This window comes from Ambystoma mexicanum, chromosome 1p, assembly GCF_040938575.1.
Source record: "Ambystoma mexicanum isolate Mex_15411 chromosome 1p, UKY_AmexF1_1, whole genome shotgun sequence".
In the NCBI taxonomy this organism is placed as follows: domain Eukaryota; kingdom Metazoa; phylum Chordata; class Amphibia; order Caudata; family Ambystomatidae; genus Ambystoma; species Ambystoma mexicanum.
In genome coordinates, this window is record NC_090921.1 from 1,302,232,423 (window position 1) to 1,302,253,789 (window position 21,367).

At 43.5% G+C, this 21,367-nt stretch overlaps 1 protein-coding gene across 8 annotated transcripts in view; it reads left to right on the plus strand.

The window, feature by feature from the left end:
• The first annotated feature begins 1,843 nt into the window (after window positions 1-1,843).
• The window catches only part of LOC138453236 (circularly permutated Ras protein 1-like), a 332,082-nt gene continuing 312,558 nt past the window's right edge, over window positions 1,844-21,367 (plus strand). For 2 of the 8 annotated variants that reach the window (XM_069605933.1, XM_069605940.1), the window contains exon 1: window positions 1,844-1,980. Coding sequence is in view for 5 of the 8 variants with exons in the window: in XM_069605900.1 (XP_069462001.1) it covers window positions 10,301-10,448 (148 nt within the window). In the remaining 3 variants the exon portion in view is untranslated. Of the gene's footprint in view, window positions 1,981-10,160; window positions 10,449-21,367 lie in introns of those variants that run through there. The other 6 variants (XM_069605910.1, XM_069605949.1, XM_069605959.1 and 3 more) reach the window with 5 other exon arrangements.

Consider the following 21,367-nt stretch of genomic DNA (forward strand, 5'->3'; position numbering starts at 1 on the left):
AAACAAGGTGAGGAATAACATTTCAGAAAAAATGGTTTGACTGAAAGATAGATCCATAGTCCTACAGCCATTGGAGTCCCCATTTGAGAACTGAGTTCATCCCTACATACCACATTTGCAGCATTGCTTCCATTTTTGGTAGTTACATTTGGAGTACTGCTTCCAGTTCTATATGCAATATCTCAGGTATTGTGTGTAGGTCTGAAAGCTAAACCTTCAGTGTTCTGTCCATCTCTTTAGCCCACATCTGGAGAATTGTGTCAGCCACCTGATGTTCTGCCAACTACATTGGATGTAGCAAGTTCACTTATGTCATCAATGCAAAAATGCCCAATTGCATTCAGGAAGTGCTTCTTCAGTATTGTTTTCCTTTGCATTCTTGGGCATGCGGTCCTAAAATGATAATGTGAAATCCAGGACTACAAATGCAAGAAGTCCAAGAACATGGTGGACTGGATGAGCAACGACTGAATGGAATGGGGCTAGGACTTTAAATGGACTTTGGCTTGCAGGGGTCTGCCCCAGCAGGATCGTAAACTGTCTATTGAGCTGGGCTACTACTTCAAGTGCTCGCAGGCCAGATCTCTCCTTGCCCTAAAAGTCAGTGAAAGAGCGACAATACTGCTCTTACCCAGTACATTTCTCTATCTCCATGTTTAGAATTACATCAGTTTCATAAACTAGGAATTTGAAATACTCTAAAGGGGGAAAAGAATGCAGAGGATGCATGGTTTCTTTTTTGCAACAGATTATTATATTGAAGTCGCCAAAGAACTGTTAACTTTTTTGTTTCTTTATGTGTATATTTTTAATGTGCTTTTGAGTAGGAGTCATTATATTGAAGGCTCCAGGTTTTCTTTTTTTACTGATTGTTATAAATACAGACGGAATCAATCTTTTCACTTTTGGTATATATTTGCAAAAAAATACAGACGGAATCAATCTTTTCACTTTTGGTATACATTTGCAAAAAATGAATAAAAACCAAAATACCTATCTCTTGGTTGCATGTCGGGTCAATGGATGTGCAAAGCAAAATAACAGGAAGGTTGAAAAAGGAATCTCATTTTTAATGGACTTGTGCAACAACACAGCTCTAGGAGCTTTCCATTACAGGCAACCACGTGCATAGGTAGTTGTGTTCATGTAAATAAATGTGAAAAAATACTAGTTACTTTTTTACACAGCAACAAAAAAATATGGATACAGAAAAAAATGACCGAAAAATAAATACCGACGGAAATGGTGCAAAAGCAAATACCAAAAATCCGGGAACCTTAACACACAATTAACATTCATACTTTATATTTTTAACATCGATGTTGCTCCCTGTTAACCATGTTCGAAAACTCAATGCCACACGTATCCTACAGGTTCATGGATGATAGGGGCGGGGTTTTTCACAAATATTATTTTGTCACTAGTTACCACCGCGCATAACCCCGAGTCCCGGGAAGGCATCTACAAATCTTGGAAGACTTACAATGTAGGAGACGTGGACGGAGGGCATGGGAGCGAGATTTAAACTGCGTATAACTCCGTCACGGGGGCGTCCAGGCGAACTAGATAATTGGGAGCAAAGAGAATACGCGGCACCCAGTTTTCAAGCAGCCAACGGTAATGCGCATCGAGGGAAGGAGCGGCACTCCTCCGCCTTTTCGGCCCTCGCGCGCTTCAGTGGCACACGGCTAGTTTCGTTTCCTGGGCTTCGTGAGCCCATAGGGGGTTAATAACCGACGCAACCCAGGAGGTCTGTGCTTTCCAATACAAACAGGTTGTTCATGTCTAACGAGTCGTACACTAGGGGCGTGCCCACGGCTCTCAATGGCCAGACTGGTCCGTCAAATTCCAGGTCCAGACACGCCCACCGCCTCCTCCTCGACGTTGTATTCTCGTGGCACAGCAGAGTGAGCAGACCGAGGGTTACCGGATCTCTCGCGCGCCGGGTGCCCATTCGCCTCAACTTGAGTACTTGATCAGGTAGGGTCTTCTCGGTTATTGTTTACAAAGGAAGGGAGGGGGAGGTAACGTATCCTGTGTCTACGTTCTGGACTGGGAAGGAGTAGAGACATTTGTGATGGGTGGATAGTACAGTCGAACAGGATTAGCACTGGTGAAGTAGGGTGACATGATTCCAATGTGCTAGCACTACCTATTCCATTCAGGAGGTGATGGAGACAGTACTTACTTTCTTTGCTATTTTTCCCCCTTTCCTTTTCTGAGACTTGTGGTTCTGGATTTATAATGGGAGCAATGCAGCTGCCAGAATTTGGAGAAAAAAACAGAACTGCACTACCATAACCAGTGGTTTAAATGGGGAAAAAAAGAAGTGCAGGTACTCGCCAAGCTACGAAGCCGGACATTCTGCCGCTTTCGTTGCATGCAATGTCGGTGCGGCACCTTGGGCACAGCACCCCTTTGGGCACACACTTTTGTTTGCAGGCAATTAAATGATGTGCCAAGGATCACACACTTTGGTAAAGCTGTGTATCTTGGATCATTTTCACACAAACTTGCGGTTTGTTGTTATGCATAGTGTTCATATAAAATCAAACTTTATTTTTTGCAAATCAAACTAGCAGATATCATAGCTGTAAACTAAGCTTTAGAAGGGAGTTTTATTTGTGCTCGCTTTACCTGATAAGAAAATCGTTAGGTAACGAGCTGTGTGTGAGTTTTCAGTAGAAAACATTCCAATCACAACTTCAATCATGTAAACATTTACATATTAGAATAGGCACTGCAAATAACAAAGAAACATCTCAAAAGAGCAATTACTCCGGCTTTCCAAATCAATCCCTGGGACACCCATGGCCTTAGGGGGGGGGCGAGCCGGGCCACGCCCCCCCAGGGCGCCTTTTGCCCCTGCCACGCCAGCTCGGGGAAGTCTCTCAAGGGCTCCCCCGAGCTGGCGTAGAGGGAGAAGGCACGGCAGGCGGGCGTATTTAATGACAATCGGGTGCCGATTGTCACCAAATGCGCCCCTCCGCCGCGGCACCTTCAACAACAAAATGTGCCATAACCCCTCACCATGCCAGCTCAGGGCAGTCCTTCAAGGGCTCCCCCGAGCTGGCATAGTGTCAGAAGGCGTGTCAGGCGCCTCATTATTATTAAATGAGCCTGCGGCGGCAGAGCTCATCTAATAACAACAGGGTGCTGATGCGCCTATTCAAATAATTACCTCCTCGCCGGAGCGAGGAGGTTTAAAAAAAAAAGTGCCACTTCCTGGCCCCGCCTCCTTTTGACCAGGGGCACACGGGGAAGGGGGTGCCAATTCGCCGAGGGCGCTGTGACCCCAAAGGCCGGCCCTGGTAACAGGTGAAGCCCACATAGTTAAACAGTGGCCCGCACCTGCTATGTTGGCAGCTCTGTAGCTGCATGTGCGTCTCTCCTTTTGTTCTGCAGGGTGGCCCTGAAGGAGGCATTGTGTCCCATTATGACCCTGGCGGTAGCCGTGCCCGTAAAAATGGCACGGCTGCCGCCAGGGTTGTTTTTTTCCAGCACCTGGAAATGGGGAATCACCGGGGCGTTATAGCCCCGGCGGTCCCTGAAGCCAGGTGTCGGAAAAAGGGACTCCCCATTCCCATTCTTGTCCCATAGGACTCAATTGGAATGGGAAGATGGATGCACCGGCACTGTGTGAAACAGTGCCGTTGCATCCGTCAAAGTCTGCGAGCGGGTGCCTTTGCGCTGGCCAGGTCACATGTGGCGGGCGGAAAGGGACCCAGACGCAGAACTCAGAGTGTGCCGGTCAGGTAACAACGGTGCTGGTAGCTTACCGGCACCATTGTTACAGCGACCGGCACACTCCTAATGGTTCCATGTAATAATGTTGCCACAAAAATCTCGCCATGCAAAAATATCGCCAAAAAATGGCCGTTTTTTTGTGGCAACATTATTGCATGGAACATGCGGGGGACACCCCGCAAACCCCAAACTTTTAATTTTTTCTTTTTCTTTTCTTTTTTCTTTTTTTTGCCCCTCTCCCCATATATATGGTCACCCAAATAATATTGACACTACATTTTCCCGGCGATATTATTTATGGCGACCATATATATGGGGATAGTATTACCTGATACCCTCCTAATGAGGCCCATTATGGACCCAGCGGGTGGTAGAGAGAGAGGAGGAGGCTGAGGCCACTGCTTTCCCCAGCAAAGGGGGCAGGGGACGGCGATAAAAAAAGTCCCAATAACGTATAGGGAATTCCACGCAATGTACCTTTCCTGGGGGTGGTGAGCCCCGGAGCACCCCTGTACTCGACACCCCTGATGGACATGATTGTCACATGGACGCAATTTTTCCAGCCCGGGATTTCATGAAAAAATAGCGTTTCGGGAGCTGCAGTATGCACTTTACTTGAACAAATGAGATCTAAGCACCTGATAGCTAAGGTTGGGTGAAATTAACGCTGGGAAAACTAAATTTGTGAAATTCGCCTCCAATTCCGTTTCACAGGCGGGCAGATTTGTACCTGTTTTACCACACTTTTTAGATGAATTTCATTTTTTTCTGGAAATGTCATGTTTTCTGTGAAATGTTATTTTTTTTTGCACCAGAAGTTTTACAGCCCCTAAAACAAGAAACATTGCATTTTTGTCCCTAAAGCGTTTGTTTCACCTAAAAAACTAAATTTCAGGACAAAATAAAATTTGTGGCTCGAAAAAGTCTGAATGGGTAATTAAATCAGGTGAATTTTGCCTGGAAGTAGACAGTTTTTCTTCTGATTGAATTTCAGTTGTTTCGCCCACCCCTTCCGATATCAACAACTTGTGCCAGGGAAGCTGATGAATGGGAAGGAGCTGCCTAGACAAGTCATCTTGTCACACTAGCGGTGAATGAGGTTCTCCTAGGATTTGGAGACCCAAAGAGGGAGTCACCTGACTTCTCTCTGTAGAACGAGGGCTGCATAGTTCAGGACAAAAGTTTAATACTTTGTTTTAAGCACAATAGAAAAGATAGTGGGGGGGCGACCAAAGTGCATGCAAAACTGTTATGGCTGCTGCCGAAAGGAGGCGTGGCCTCATTATAATGATTAAATATTTTGTTGTGCTTCATATCGGCAACCTCAATCTTGCAGAGTGTTCAGGGTTTTGAACCCTTATCACTGCATATTTGTACCTCTTTTTGATTTTGGCAGCTTTTTACCAAGACTACCACATTAGGTTATTGCGTGTTGTATTGGCCACCTCTCACTTACAAGAAATCCGCCGGGTTGGTGGAAACGGATGTGGATTTACAGAAATGCAGCCTGCCATATTTTAGAAATGGTGATCATACTGCTTTGGACGGCCCCCTAGATAAGGGGTGCATCGCCCACTTTTGTGCCATAAATATCAGCAAATACTCCCAAAAAATAAAACTAGGGAGTAAAAATACACTGAACAAAAATAGCAAAGAAGACATTGGACTCCTGTCCCCCTGCTTTCATGCACACAGCTCCATGGATACGTTTGGATCAGTAGTACATGTATTGCCACAGGAAAACATTCTGCGGTTACTATGGCCTGATCTGAAGAGGTATAAATATGCATTTTCTTAATGTGCATGAATAAATTATGCAGAGAAATATTAAGAAACATTTCAGTTTTACAGAAAAAACATATGTCAACTCGCTTTTTAAACACTCACATGGGGAATGGGACTTACATTTTTACTCCCAACTTTAAAAAAGAGGGAGTATTTTACGGGGTGGGTGTTCACATGTAGAGCCCCCTCTGACCCCCCCCCACAATGAAGGAATGCTTTTGTTCTTTCCTTAACTGCAGGGTGAACATTTCACAGGACTTTTTTTTAATCCTAACGCTGCTTTGGGTGGAGATAACTGTGCACATATATTATGAGTTGTTTAACCTCATAATGAGCTGGTATTTATTGCATGCAGCATTTCTAGGAACACTGCCAAAGAATATGGCAGGCAATCAAAATTGGTAGTTTTGTAAATCCGGCATGTTTTTACAGATACTGCCAGATTTAGAGATCCGGGATTGAGGTCAGCCTACCAGAAAGGTACATCGGGCTACCAATGCAGTAAATTGGCTTTCACCCCTGGTGAAGTCAAAACAACATTTTTGTTGCCACCAACTTGCTCCCTAAAACCAAAACCAATGCGTCACCCGAAGGCCAAAATGGGGGACTTTGAGAGTACCCTGTCCCTAGAGCCGTATGAGTATCAATGAAAACCTCTAAAGACAGTCAAAAAAGGGTTGTTGTGACAGGCCGACTTCAGTATAATGCCACATGACCACAAAAATAGGTCATCAATCCAAAATGAGTGAAAAAGCAACGGGTCTCTAAAAAGGACATACAGAGTTCCAAAACGGAAATGTTGCCTTACCAACATTTTAGCATACCAAATATATGAAAGCATAGTGTTGTCAAAGTACAACAGAGCATAGGGAAGATGCCAGCAACATTGCAAAAATGTGGCATAGCGTGGCATTTCAGACAAACAAAAATGTAACCCAGCACAACCGCACTACAAAGGTAGCATGTGCCAAATAAGAGAGAAAGGTGGGTGCGCTCCCCCAAAACACACATACACACACACGTTCCACCCCTTTTGCTCCTACTCCCCTTTATATTCCCTTTTTCCCTTTCTATAACAAGCATAAATATATATAGTCGTTATTGTTTTTATTTTTTATTGGCATGTCCACATTGTACATCAATTCATGCCAATAATATCATTTAAAATACACAGAATAATAATTTCACTATACAATATTACACATTATATTAAATGTTGTTCGAAATGGGCATAAAAATAACGAAACCTATAAACCTACACACAATCTATATATCCATCTATACTTTAATTTCAAACCAATACCATTAAAAAAGTCTTCCATAAGTTATAAATTGCTATGGTTAGTGCAGGGGTGTCTCCCAAGTATGTGTTAAAACCCGGGAAACCCTCCCGATCCTCCTCCTCACCTGTGTCTTCAAAAGTGCTGTCGTGGGTCTCTGATTCCTTCTTTCGACGAGACTTCCGTACTTCTTTGGGCTTCCATTCCTTCTTTTGATGAAGGTAAGGGTGAGCTCCCTCAGAGGCCACCTTGGCCTGAGACGTGACCCAGGACTAGGGGAACCCCGAGGAGCAAGCCCCCCAAAAAGTCAGGGAAAAAGCCTCCTTGGCGTAAAAAACCCTGAAGTTGTTTAAGCCAGACTCTTCTTTTCTCTTTGTAGTGCCTTGACAAGATCTTAAATCTGCTTCAATATTCCACAACAGGGAATAGCCTTGATACAACAGAAAGTCCTTGAAGTTCACTATGATGGAAGGAAGTATGGAGGATCTGGACAACTGCAGTGAAGATTGGCTTGGCGGAAAGGAAAAAGAAAGTCCTGACTGAGCAAAGACAGAAGAGCTAGAACCACCGGCAAGCAGTCAGAGCAGAGCGGAAGAAGCGGAAGGAACCGCGAGGGTAGATCGAAGAAAGGAAAAGAACCGTCGAATGGGACCGTAGAGGACGGTAGACAGTTAAACAGGTAAGAGCCAACAGTACGGCAATAGAAGGAAGACGGGGAAGTGAGAGAATGTAAACACTGAAGGAATACGGAAAGTAAAATACTAAGAGATAGAAGGCAGCGGTACCGCAAGATACACGGCGGTAGTCGTGACGGAAAGGTGCACAAGGAGAAATAAGGCAGAGCAAATAGAAAAGTGAAATGAAAATACAGGAATTAAAGCAAGCCACCGAAACCAAACTATGAGTGAATAATGAAAGAAAATACTAGTGCATAAAACAGCCGACACCGGAGGAAAAGAAAAACAGCGAAACAAAGGATACCTAAAAGGGATACAAGAACGAAGGAAAGGTAAACAAAGCGAGGAACCAGTAGAAACCGACCAGAAGGGAAGAGAGTAAGCGAATGAGAAAACTAAACTGCTCAGGACAGAGTCTCGGAACGTCTACAAGGAAACGGATACAACGCACTGAGGAGGAGGCTCCACCCAGGGAAATAGTGGCGGCGGTCATGTTGGAAAAAACACTAGACCGTCAAAAGAGGAACCAGACACCATGTTATGAGTACTTCCATCTCTGCCATATTTTCCAAGGGCGCAGCATTACAGTATGCATCTTCTCCAGAATAACCAATAACATAAACTATCACTATCATAGACACATGTGTTTGGTACATTAGGGCAGATGGTCAAAACATGGCTGGGAGTCTCAATTGCATATTTATCTAAGCCATCCTGGCAAATCTCTCATTTTCTGGAATGCATTGTCGAGCTCCCACAACATCATAACAAGGACGTTGATTAAGCCTAAGCTGCATTAAAATCTTTTAACCTGAGGATATGGATTTTTCAGTAGGTATCCTTGTGGTTTCCCCTATGTAAACATATGTTGCACCATAGGCAATGCGGTATTGTTGTTTATGCTTCCCAAGGTATTACAGTGGTGTCAATCCTTTGCTTTCTTCCTAAATTTGGATATCAGTATACAACTACTTTCCTGTATGTCTAGATCCCAGTCCATTCTGTCGAAAAAGGTGATACAATTAGACCTTTCTTTCTGTCACTAAGTCCTTCTTTAAGTAGAGCGATAACCACTGGCTCCTGGTGGCAGCAAGGATCAAGTTCAAGTCCCTGTGCATCGTCCACAAGGCTTTCTGTGGTCAGGGCCCTAACTACATCCAACTCTCTCTTCCAAATACCTTCTTTCTCGAGCCCTTGCTCAGCTACCTCCAATTCTCTCAGGGTCAGACGCTTCTCCAGGCAGAGAGTGGGGGTTGATCTCTCTCCTCGGCAGGTACCTCACTCTGGAATGGCCTCCCTTCCCCTCTCAAACGTGAGCAGGGCCACCTGAAGTTCCGAAGCAGCTCAGGACCTTTCTTTTCTCCTCTGCTTTCTCTCTCCCCCTCCCCTGATCACCTATCTGTTTGTGGCACCGACTGGTTGCCTGGCTACCCTCTGAGTCTCACTGGGTGCCAGGCTCCTCCACGATCAGTCTCCCCTGCATTGCCTCCGGGCCTGCCGCACACATAGGGGCTGTAACTGTATCCTCTACAGTCCCATGCCTTCTTGCACTTACCAGAGGCGCGCTGCCCTGGCTTCACTTACTCAGAGCTACGCTGCCCTGATTGCACTTCCCCATCCCCCTGCCCCCATGGCACTTTCCCTTTTCACCTCCCTCAAACTTGCACGATCTGATTGATACGATTGTTTGTCTTGAACTCCCTCTGTCTTCCCTTCCTTGCCTTGTCGCTCCTAGAAACACTTGTGTACAAGCGTGTTATAAATGACATATGATATCAAGTAAGAACCAGTTTGAGTCTAATCAAACTCAGGGGAACATCATTGGCTACTCCTATGACGTGTCTGAGTATAGAACCCTCCAATCTAGCAAGCCACCTTTTATTCAGGCCATTTTACGCCTCCAGCCCATATAAGATCAGCGGTACTACATTTTGTTTATACAATGATAACATTCTGGCCATGCTGAAGCCATTGCTAGACTTTAAAAAGTGCATTATTGCCGCAAGTTTCCTGTGGACCTTTAACTCAATAGCTGTCATACAAGTTAGTTCAGTATGTTTGTGCTAGATTACACTGCCCAAGTAGACCTAATCGTCAGCTCCCTCCAGTAATACAGTGTCTATTTTTTTAATTAATCCTCATGCCATCAAACATCATCACACGTGCCTTTTTTAGATGTATTACTTATTATTGTAGGAGCAGCTGACTGCCTCACAGGAAGTCCCGCCCCCATCCTTCCCATATGCTGGAAGCCAGAGATTGCGACATGCACGACACCAGTGATGGTGCCTATTCCACGGAGATCCTTTGAAAAAAGGTATCCATTGAGAAAATCCTATATGATGTATCCCTGTAGAGATGACAATCTCTTGGAGGAGATCCCCGAAGGAATATGAAGATGAGAGAAAGAGAAGTGGTGACGTCACAAGAAGCGAGCGTGACGCACTGAGAAGAGTGGCTGAAGAAGAGGATGTATAGACTTTATGGAATCTGATGACGAAATAAAGGATCCAGCAAACATTCATATGCGGAATGTAGATTGCACGTGTGAAGAACGCTGCAGAAAATGCAAGCCATTTTAAAACTGTACAGATGCAGCAACGCAAGTAGACTAAGTGTCTTAAAGGCTAGCTATACGTAGTAAATAGACTGCAGGCGGTTCTGCCATTATATAGAATTCTGGACATCAGTGTCACATATTTAGTAAGCTCAGACCCCCGGAGAAGGAAGAACCAGAAAGCTGTGTTGCAGCAACATGAAGCTAAGAGCATGTAGAGGCCTGGAAGAGCTGTCTGGCCTGGTGTCAAAAAAATGATTGCAAGAAAATCGAGACAGTGGGCAGGGTCCCTCTTTGACAAAATCCCTACCTGGTTTCCACAGGCGCTTTGCGTACAGAAGGCAAAAGTGGTTGATTGGAGGAGGAGACGATACAGAAGGCCTCGAGCCAGACAAGCGAATGGTGAGTAGTCTGAGGGGAATGGCAAATTAAGGGGACGTGTTTGTGATAATTAAAAAAAGTGACGAAAGTAACAGGAGTAACAGGAAATATTGTGTAAAGAGCGAGAAATATAATGCCCAAAGAGGCCTAACCCAAGAGGGTTTTAGAAGAGGTTGTCTCACACTGCAGTCGAAGTGAACTAGGCTATATGCAGGACAGGTCCGCATAAGGTGACAATCTAAACTCTGTGATCAGGGTATTAAGTAGGGGCAAGAGGATGAGAGTCATCACCAAAGTTTTTACATAAAGAGTCGACTAGTCTGTCTGTTTATGTATTTGTGTTGAATAAAGGTGTCGAGGAGCGCCACGAACAGTTGCGTGAGAATTGATAAAAAGTTAAGTTATACTATCTATCTAGGGAAGTGGTTAGTACCAATCCAGAGGTAGACAGAGAAAATTGGAGAAATGGAGGCTTTGAGCGGTGATGGTTGGAGCACGCTCATCTTTATTGTTTTTAAGAATCGAAAATGTATAAACTCTGGTAAGTATTGACAGTCAATTGAGACTCGTCACAATGGGTGATATCAACCCTTTTATGCATTTATGTAAACATTGCCAAAACACACGTCCAAGTGTTTCGCGTCTTGAAACACTTGTGTATAAGCGCGATATAAATGCCATATCATATCAAGCTCAAACAGTATAGTGCAAAATGGGTGAAAGGCACGTCATATAAGATGTTCATTCCATGGCCACGAGTGGGATCATTGACAAAATCGGGATTTCAACACATGACCACATACTTGCATGCTGCATACATGGGAAAGAAGTTAGAGAAAAGGGTAGCTGTTTTAGAGCTCTGGTAGATGTACCAGGAAGAGAGGGAAGATCCACCAACCCGAAAAGTGGATGCTTAACCAGGGTAAGGAGGAAGGTGTTGAGCCCTCAGCTCCCCTTACCTCGCCGGAAGTAAAAGACGAGAGTGCAGAAGACATAGGATTGTATCATTTAAAGAAACAAAAAAGCGGCCACGGGGATAGTAATCTGATATACGAACAGCCTGCTTATAGCAGTGACGACAGTCCAGAAGAGAGTAAGAGAAAAGAGAGCTTTAAGATCTTGCAGGACAAGAGAGAAGTGAGTGATCGAATATAGATGGAACGAGAAGTTAAGAGATGGAAAGGAGAAAAGGAGAAAGCTGACGAGGTAACGCTCGTACAGAACGAATGGATGGCAGGACAGATATTACGCTAGATGGAAAAAGTGTCGAGGAAGTAAGGCAAAGAGAAGATCAGGGTGAACAGGATAGGAAAGACGGAACGAGAAAAGAGATTGAAGGCAGATGAGCATAAAAGAAAGTAGAAAGAGGCAAGAACAGATGTATCAGGAGGAGCAACAAAAGAAAGAAGAAAGGTCAGCAGGGATAAGGAGAGAGGAGATAAGACAGAAAGAGGAGAGAGTTAGATGGGAAGCAAAGAGAATTGGATGAAGAATTAGAACGAAAGAGAAGACAACGGGAGCTTTATATTAACTGCATTCAAAAGGAGATAATGGAGCCAAGTCCAGCAATACAATGGGGCAGTATCGAAGAGTTCCTCCCAGTAAACGGAGCAACACCAGGGCCATCTAGAGTGGCCTTAGAAGAGAACTTTGATGTGGGAAGGATCGTAGACAGAATCAATAAGGCCTATTAAGAGTTAGGGAAGGTAGCAAACCAGGAAGCCGAGGGAAAGGAGATCAAACCCTAGTCTTCCAACCATGAAGCGAAGAGGAACACCCATTTAGTCTTGAGCATGGAGCCTTATCCTTAAGCAGGGTGACTTTAGATAAGGTTGAAGGGGGCGAGAGTCACACTTGTTGGGGATTAGACATGTCAGACGAAGAGGAAGAATGCTTCCGTGGGGAAGAGGGAGGAGGTGCATGTGCCCCCGAAGGATGCCTGCGGACAGACACGGAAGATGGTCTTATCTAGAGCAACCTAAGGATAGGTTGCCAGATCCCATAGCATACCCACAGCGTCCCAGAGGACGATTGTATAGTGAGAAGGGAGAATTACCGCCATATGTGAATAGGCTAAGATCGTTGCCCGGAAGGAGGCGCTCAGGAACCATTGTCCCCACCATGGATAGGCAGAAGATGGGAGGCGATTGCGGGTTTGGGTATACGCAGTTTCCCTTATTGGAAAAAGAGGGAGCAAGATCACAGTACATTCCATGGCCGCAGATGGATGAAGATAATTTAGGATACAAACTCCCGAGTTTGACATCGGGTGCGGGAAAATGGATTTATGAATTGGAAAAAATGACAGGAGGAAATACATTAGCCATAGGGGGTCTCCTAGCAGCCATTCATGGGGAAAGAGCTGATGACATATGGAAGAGAGCAGGCTATGCAAGTGTGACAGCACAGAACACAGTGCACGATGGAGCGCCGTTCAATAATTGCAGAGCAAATGTTTGGAGGGCACTCGGTACAGTATCCCGATACGTCAGACATGGGTGCAATCATGACACGTAAGATGAAAGATGAAGACCCTCTTGCTTACATTCATGATATTCAAGAGCGTTGGACTCTTGAAACGAGGGAACTGTGAGAAAAACTATGGCATTATTCTACCACATTGTATGTCAGGGATTGCCCGAGCAAGTACAGAGGCAAATGAAAATACAAGTGGGAATGGAAGCAAAGCTATGGGCTGAAATACAGTTGACAATAGTGCATCACTGTCGCCTGTTGCAGGAGGAAAATAAGAAGAGAGATGAGGCTGGGAAACTTGAGGAAGCTAAATTAGTTCAGAAAAAATTGTCAAAATATGCCATAGAAGGGGTGGTATTGACAAGCAGAGAAGAGCTGGGAGTAGAGCAAGCAGCGGGTACATCGCAGGCAAATAATCAGCTTTCGATAGACCAAGGAGGGGAATGGGTTTGTGCCACGAGGTAGGGGCATGGGATATAGAGCAAGGGGTGGATTCCAAATCAAGGTGGGTTTCAGAACACACAGAATGAGAATCGGAATGTGCAAGGAGGATTTAACCAAGGGGGACTAATTAAAAGGGCTCCTCTTGTATGTTGAACTTGTGGGATGACAGGGCACATCGCGCACGTATGTGGGAACAAAGGGAATGTACAGAATGGCCAATTCTCAAGATGGGGGACAGCTTATACTCCAGCATATAGCCACAAGCCAGGGAAGGCTACGAGTCGAGTTCCTTTTACTGATGAATTACCAGTCTCTATAGGAGAGTGTGATATGTCAGTTCCATTGTTGTATTCTCGACAGACACCGGTTAACATTTTGGGAAGAGATTTGATGACAAAACTTAACATGACGATTTCTTTTACTGACAAATGGATAGTGTGTTCCACTCCTGGAATACATTACATGAATGTGGGTGAATTTATACTGGAATTCACAGGGCAAGTGGCTTTGCGAGGTGTTCCATTGGAACCAGAGGTTTTCCTTTATGGGGTGAGCATTCTATTGACATGGCTACCTGGCTTAGTGGGAAGGACAATGAGAATACCTGATGAATTTTTGTGTAGACCACGGATACCTATGGACGAATAGGGGGGACAGACCATCCCTATAGGATTAGAAGCAGCCATTGTACGAAGGGAAATGGCGATGCTTGAAGGAACAGATGATGATGGTGATTGGGGAAGGGTACAGACTGACTGGCATTTCTGACAATAACATGTTTAGAGGTGACCTGGCAGGCGATGAAGTAGTGTTCTTTATGAGCATTACATATTGAGTAAGAACAGAGAAAATGGAAATACCACCGCGAATGGTGATAGCGCGGCAGTGTCCAGCATTTTCTGATGAAGACTTGGAGAAGGTGCCAAGCGTCTTATGGACTACACGCCATTATGACGTAGGACTCTTAGAGGGGATAGGAGAAGTCAAGATAAAGCTGAAGCCAGTGTCAATTCTACTTCAAGCAAGTCAGTACCGCATGTCTCGATGGCTGAAAAGGGTATTTTAAGACTATTTCAGTACTGATGGAACAAGGTATTCTGGTACCGTCAGAATCCTCCTGCAACACTACAGTGTATCCTGTGAAAAAATCAAAGGGAGGGTCGTGGAGATTCATACAGGACATGAGACTAATTAACCAGATTGTAGATGCAGTTTCCTTTAGTTCCTAACCCGGCGACTATACTATGTAGTATCCCAATAGAAGCATGATATTTCACAGTGATTGATTTGAAAAATGCGTTTTTCTCAATCTCGTTGCACAAGTACTCACAAGACCTGACATCATTTACATTTCGCCAGGCTCATTTAAAACACACTTGTTTGCCCCAAGGGTACTGTGAGTCTTCATCGATCTTTAATAGAGTCCTACAGATGGACTTAGGCAGTATTGATGTGAAGAGCATTGTGATACAGTACGTGGATGACATTTTAATTTGTAGTGCCACAGAAGATGAGTGCAGGCAGGACTTGATTCAGTTGATGACTATCCTAGCAGACAAGGGATACAAGGTGGACAAGGAAAAATTGCAGTAGTGTCAAGAAGAAGTGTTGTACATAGGACAGTTGATCTCACATGAAGGAAAGAAGGTGACACCTAAAAGAGCAGAGCTGATTATGAAAAATGCAAATCCGCACACGGTAAAGTAGATGCAACAGTTTCTGGGATTATGTAATTACGTTACAGCCTGGGTGTTTGATTACAGTTCATACACAAGACCCCTTTTGCAGGCATTGAAGAAAGCACAGGTAGACAAAGTCACAATATAATGTACTGAGGAAATTGAGGAAGGGTTTGAAGAGTTGAAGAAGGCAATTTGTACAGCTCCTGTTTTGGGAATTCCCAATTATGCTGAGGAGTTTTTTTTATTTTTGCACGCAAATGGGACAGTCATGACAGCAGTGCTTACACAGAGGACTACATTTGGGTACAAACTTCTAGCGTATTGCAGTGGGATTCTAGACCCAGTTATGAAGGGACACGTTCCTTGTGAACAGTCACTGACAGCCACCGCGTTCGCAATTGAGAAGTCTACAAGCATTGTAATGGGTTGTTCTGTCACTCTTTTTGTGGAGTATTCTTTGTGTGTCATTTTAGAGAAACCCAAGGTCACATTGACATCCCAGAGAGGTTCTGCTTATGAAGTGATTATTTCAAACCCACCGATTAAAATTGTCAGGTGTAAAATAGTGAACCCTGCCACATTTGTAGCTGAGCCAGTGGCAGAGGTGCGAGCATGTGCATGACTGTGCAAATTATGTAGATTTCTATGATGATATACGCAGGGCTCCAGATAAGGGAAGTACCAGGCCTTTTTATGCATGCAAATCTTGTAAATATGCCAGCTTTATTATTTTCCTGGGTACATTTACACACAGGTTTAAAACAGAGGGCAGTGCAAAGGTCAGGTTACTTGACAGAAACCAGAAGGCTTCTTGTGATTTTTATGTACATGGATGTAATTGCAAGCCACCTCTGAAACAGAATGTATCTCTCTGAAGCCTTTCAAAAAAAATAGTAGACTGCACACTGATAAAAGGAATGGTTTATTTCCATTCAGCTTCAGAAGAAATGTGCATGTTTTCCTAGAATGTCAGGATTGTATAATTAATAAGATGGAAAACTAAGTTGCAGTTGAGAATTATTCTTTTTAACAAGTTATGCTTTTTATCCAGTGAAAGCAAACCAGTATTGCACAATTGTATTTTTCAGAGTTCCGGTGCTGTGTGCATAATCATGCAGAGGCAGATCATTTTTACACTTTTAATTTAATTTACAGTCTAATTATAAAAACAGTGTGTAAAATGATGACTAAGCACAGTCTAGTTTACATCCATTCAAACTTGCAGTCAATGGGGTACATTACTATAAATTGTCAGTGGCAGCAGAGTCTTTGCTCAAGGGTGAGTATTTGTCATTACACTGATCACAGGTGTTCTAGCCTCTCAAATCTTCAAGACTTCAAATAAAACATCCAAAACCTGACTCACAAGAAAGTGTAAGCGCTGTTAAAAAACAAACAAATGAAAGTTACATTAGTAATTGAAATAGAAACTCAACAAAACCTGTCCCTGTGATAATCCAGATAGGTATTTAACTTTATTTAGCGCTTCATAAATGGTTTGTCATACATCTAGGTACTGTGATCATTATACCTCAGTCGATACTCAGTTAACCAACCTCTGAAGGATGTTAGCCAATAAGATATCTCAACCGGTTGAGCATTAGTTGCTGCAATCTCTGCGTGATCTGTGGGTTGCGGGTTTGAATCCCGGCAAGTCCAACTCAGCCTTTCATCCTTTCAAGTTCGATAAAGGAATACCGACTTTGGTTTGGTAATTGTGATAAATATGTTCTGTGTACAGCGCTTTGCCAAAAGAGCTATATAAATAACCATTTGACCACTAGATTAGATATTGAATATAGCATGGATTCCTTACCTCTCTGCACTGTTGTATCATAACATTGGCATACCATTAGGTAGTAATAGCTCCAGGAAATTAGGACTTTCATTAAACATCAAAAGACAAAATTCTGCTTTCGAATCTCAAAACACACAATACAAATTCATGTATGCTTTACTATATAATTGGCTAGGTTTTTGTGATTTCAACATTTAAATATATACAGGAGAGATCAAATGGCCAGAAATAATGACAGTTGTATTCTGTCACAATGCAGAAAGCTGCCGCATAGTAATGATTTCCATACAGTTTTTTCACACGTCGATTGGATGTTGCATACATTTTACTCTCTTGCGAAGGAGAAAAGTCATTTTTACTCTCTTAAAGTCACATTTACTCTCAAAGTTTAAAAATAGAGAGTAAAATACTCCCACCTCAAAATCTTTTCTGGAGCGCTGGATATACCGCACGTAAAAGAAAGCGCGTTGTCAGGAGGGGAAATCCTCTTTATTGATGGTTCTTCAAAAATGTATCAAATAAGTGGAGAAAGGCATTCTGGCATTTTCCCGCACCCGATGTCATAGAGCAAATGGCAAGTTTGAGGTTGTAGCAAGTGCAAGACTACCATCTCACTTTTTGGCACAAGCGGCAGGATTGGTAGTGCTTATTGTTGCGCTCGAAAATCATGAAGTGCAGGAAGTGACGGTGTACAGTGACTCCGCCTATGTGACATCAAGTGTACTTGCAGGGCTAGCACGTTGGAAAAGGAGGGTCTACCTCCGAGCAGATAGCGCTCCAGTGCAGCACGCATCATTTTTGGACAGGCCTATTAAGGCTCTAGAGCTCCCAGTAGCCATATCAGTTGTTAAATGTCCCGCTCATACTAAGCGTACAGACTTTATTTCTTGCAGGAATTAAGCTGCAGACACAGAAGCAAAAAGGGTTGCATTTTCACCAGATATTTCAAGTTTTGATACTCCAGATGTTAGGAAGAAAGGTAGTCACGATTATGGTAGTGAAAGAAGAATTTAATCATTTGCCAAGAAGCCAATTAATGGAGATTCAAGGAAGTGCACCACAGGAAGAGTAGGAATTATGGAAGCAAAGGGGATGTTTTTTTATCCCCCACTGAAGCATTATGGCGACAGGATAGCACTGGAAAGCCGGTGATGACCGTAGCATTGTTAAAGGTAGCGCTTGAACACCTGCACTACCACGCCCATTTAACTAGGGAAAGTCTAGCTGCAACGATTGTGGAAGACTGGTTTACTGCACATTTGTTAGAACACATTGCATTTTATATAGTAAACTGCATTGTATGTCAAATATTTACGGCTGGTCATACACTGAGAATGATTAGATGAGTAATTCCTTGACCGAATGGTCCTTGTTAGCATTTACATATTACTATGTTGATATGCTGCAAGTATGTAGTGGCTACAAGTATTTGATAGTGGTGGTATGTCCCTTCTCCAGGTGGATCGAAGCAGGTCCATGTACACAACCTGACTCCACTTGCACAGTGAAGTTTTTAGTACGTGAAGTCTTTCCAAGATGGGGAGTGTGTGAAGTGCTGAGATTGATAATGGGCCACATTTTGCCAATGAAGTGTTTGAACAGATAGGACTAACGTTGAGTATTAAGCACAAGGTATTTTCTGCTTATCACCTGCAAGCCAATGGGATATGTGAGAGACTCAATGGCCTCCTTAAAGAAAGGATTGCCAAGCTTAAGCTTACATTGAAAAAGGGATGGCTATATTGCCTGCCCTTAGCTTTATATGCCCTAAGGAATGAGCCTGGTTCGGACCACCACCTCACACCCCACGAACTAGTGCCAGGATGGCGAATGAGAACACCTTTAACTCCTCCATCCAGGAGTAGAAATGATGGCCAGAGTACAGCGAAAATGTTAGGAAATGAGTTACGTGATTATCTGACATGTATGACCGCTAGTATCTCTTTCATTTCAGACCAACTCAAGTCCCAGTGAGGTCGGTCTCAGAACACAGATGAAAACCATTCAGCAACCGGATCAAGTGAACACTGTGCCAATTAAAAATTTCACTAGGAAGTGGCACGAGCCAAGATTTGACTGACCTTTCCTTGTTGAAAATGTTACTCCCTCAGCAGTAAAAGTCCAAGGCAGAGGAGCGTGGATACACCTGAACGATGTTAAGCTATACACTGGCGAGACCGCAGCACCCCCAACCATTGATTCAGAAGCAAGACAAGAAGAAGAACTTCAGCATGTGCAGACTCAATCAGACTCGATCGATGACAAAGAAGAAGGACGATAAAGTTGCTGATTAATAAATGCAGATTTGCATTTGGACTATGGCTCCCCCTGGACACTCCTTATAGATATCATAGCGGGCGTGCATCTCTTTTACTTAAGCCACAGGAATCTTTGAAAATGAACTTTAGAGAAATGCTGATGTATCACGGTTATGCCTAAACGACAACACTTGGTTAAGAATTGGAAACGTGAGCAGTACCCCGATTAGTTTCTTACTGAATATTTATTTGGCTAGCTCAATTGTCTTGTCAGAAGGGGATGCTCACAGACTCGTACTTGCTGTTTTTGTGTTTATCTTTCGAGCTTATCCTGCTCTTGTCAGATGAGATGTGGGCATCCACACTTTTTTTTACAAGACCCTAAGAATGACCCTGTAATCAGAAGACTGCTTGTAGGAATAGTAGAGGAATTACTGCAGCTACCAAATTCATTACAGTTGCCAGAGTAAAGTTTTTTTTTCTTCATTAAATTGTAGTAAAAATTAGGAATGGTGAAGCTGGTATGATTTCAGAGAATGAGCAAGCAGCTGAAGAGATTCCAGAATGGCACAAGTGGTGGGGATTAATATGTTGGTTCGCGATATAGATATGCACAGTTATGCTTTGTGTCTTTTTGTTTCTCATGATTCACCTTTTTTATTCTTTTGATCCAAATAAGGCAGAAGCCCCTTTGATCCTCCCCACTCCAGGAACTCTTGTAGATTTGCACATTACAGATGAGCCGAGGTCCCTTGTTTTGTCTTTTCATCATAAGGCTGCTTTAGAATTGTTTCCATGGGCTGCTAACATTTTGAGCGTGAGATACAGGAGAAGTGCAAAAGAAGACCACGATGGGATCAACACATATCTAGACAATTCAGTAAACGTGGGTAATAACATGTGGTTATCAGCACATGAGAAGGGTAGGAGAGAGAACATCTAAGGAGAGCTGCTATGTGTGTTCCCTGATACCATATGCTATGGCAACTTCCAAGATGTTCATAGCTACGGAGGCACCAGTGCAAAGAGCTTATTGCCTGACACATCTCACACCCTGCCAGACAATAGGACAGTTCCAAGGCAGAACAGCATCCCTGGTATGGATAACTAAAGAGACATTTAAAAGAGAAGATAACTATGTGCAAGACCTAAAGAAAAGAGAGAAGCCAGAAACAAGGCATTGGATAATCAGGTACGAACAGTCAGGAACAAATGGAGCAGGAATCAGGATGGAAGAAAACAAGATGCCAAATTGTCAAGGCAAGAATAAAGAGGAAATACAGAGATGCTGGGAAAGAGGTCAATTGCAAATTAAAGGAACAGTGCTAACTCCAGAAGCATGGGCTGATGGCCTGATTGTGTGTAAAGCAGCAGCATTAACTGGATATTTCGAGCCAGTTATAGACACTGCAGAAAAAGAATGCAAGGATCACTGGTCGAAGATTAAGAAATCATTGACATGGGTCGACAACAAAGGAGGACCATTACAGATACTACCCTTAAAGAGTGCATCCTTGTGTTTCAGAAGTAATGGTACAAGGAAGGTTGGAGAAAATCACCAGTGTGGCTGAATTTTTGATGTACCAGGCATGAAGAAAGGGACAGTCGTCCTGATGGATCATTATTGGGCTTGTGAGTCCAGGGCCTACATGAAGCTGCCCAAAGATTGGGGAGGAATGTGCTCCATAGTGCTTATTCTTGTTCCGGTGTCAATGATTCCTCAGAGTGACCTGAACATTGGTGAATTTCCAAAAGCAGATGCCCATTTGAGGAGGAGAAAATCATATTAATTCCTCAATTGAACAAAGATGGAGAACTATTTCTCAGCTAAATCAATAGAAGCCGTTGATGCAATTCCACACGAGCACAGACTATTCAGCAAGACTGCTTCAATCTTCATGACTATCTTTATACCTGGGATCCATATGATGACCAATGCGAAGTGGTTGAAAATCACTCGCTGGGAGCTCCTGCAGACAATCAACACTACCATAAAGGGATTCAATGCTATCCAGGAGGAGTTGAGGGCCATAAGACTGATGACCCTACAGAACAGATATGTCCTTGATATGATCACAGCAACGGATGGAGGAGTTTGCGCCAAAATTGGGCCATCATTTTGCACATTCATACCTTCTCACGATGACGAGATTGGGACCTTGACAGAGGCCATAACGTTGTTGACGAAACTGCACAATCAGATGGAAGATGAGAAAGAAGGCATTGCGATTGATGGAGTGGTCGATGAATCAACCAGAGGGGGAAATGCAGAGGAGCAGCTGA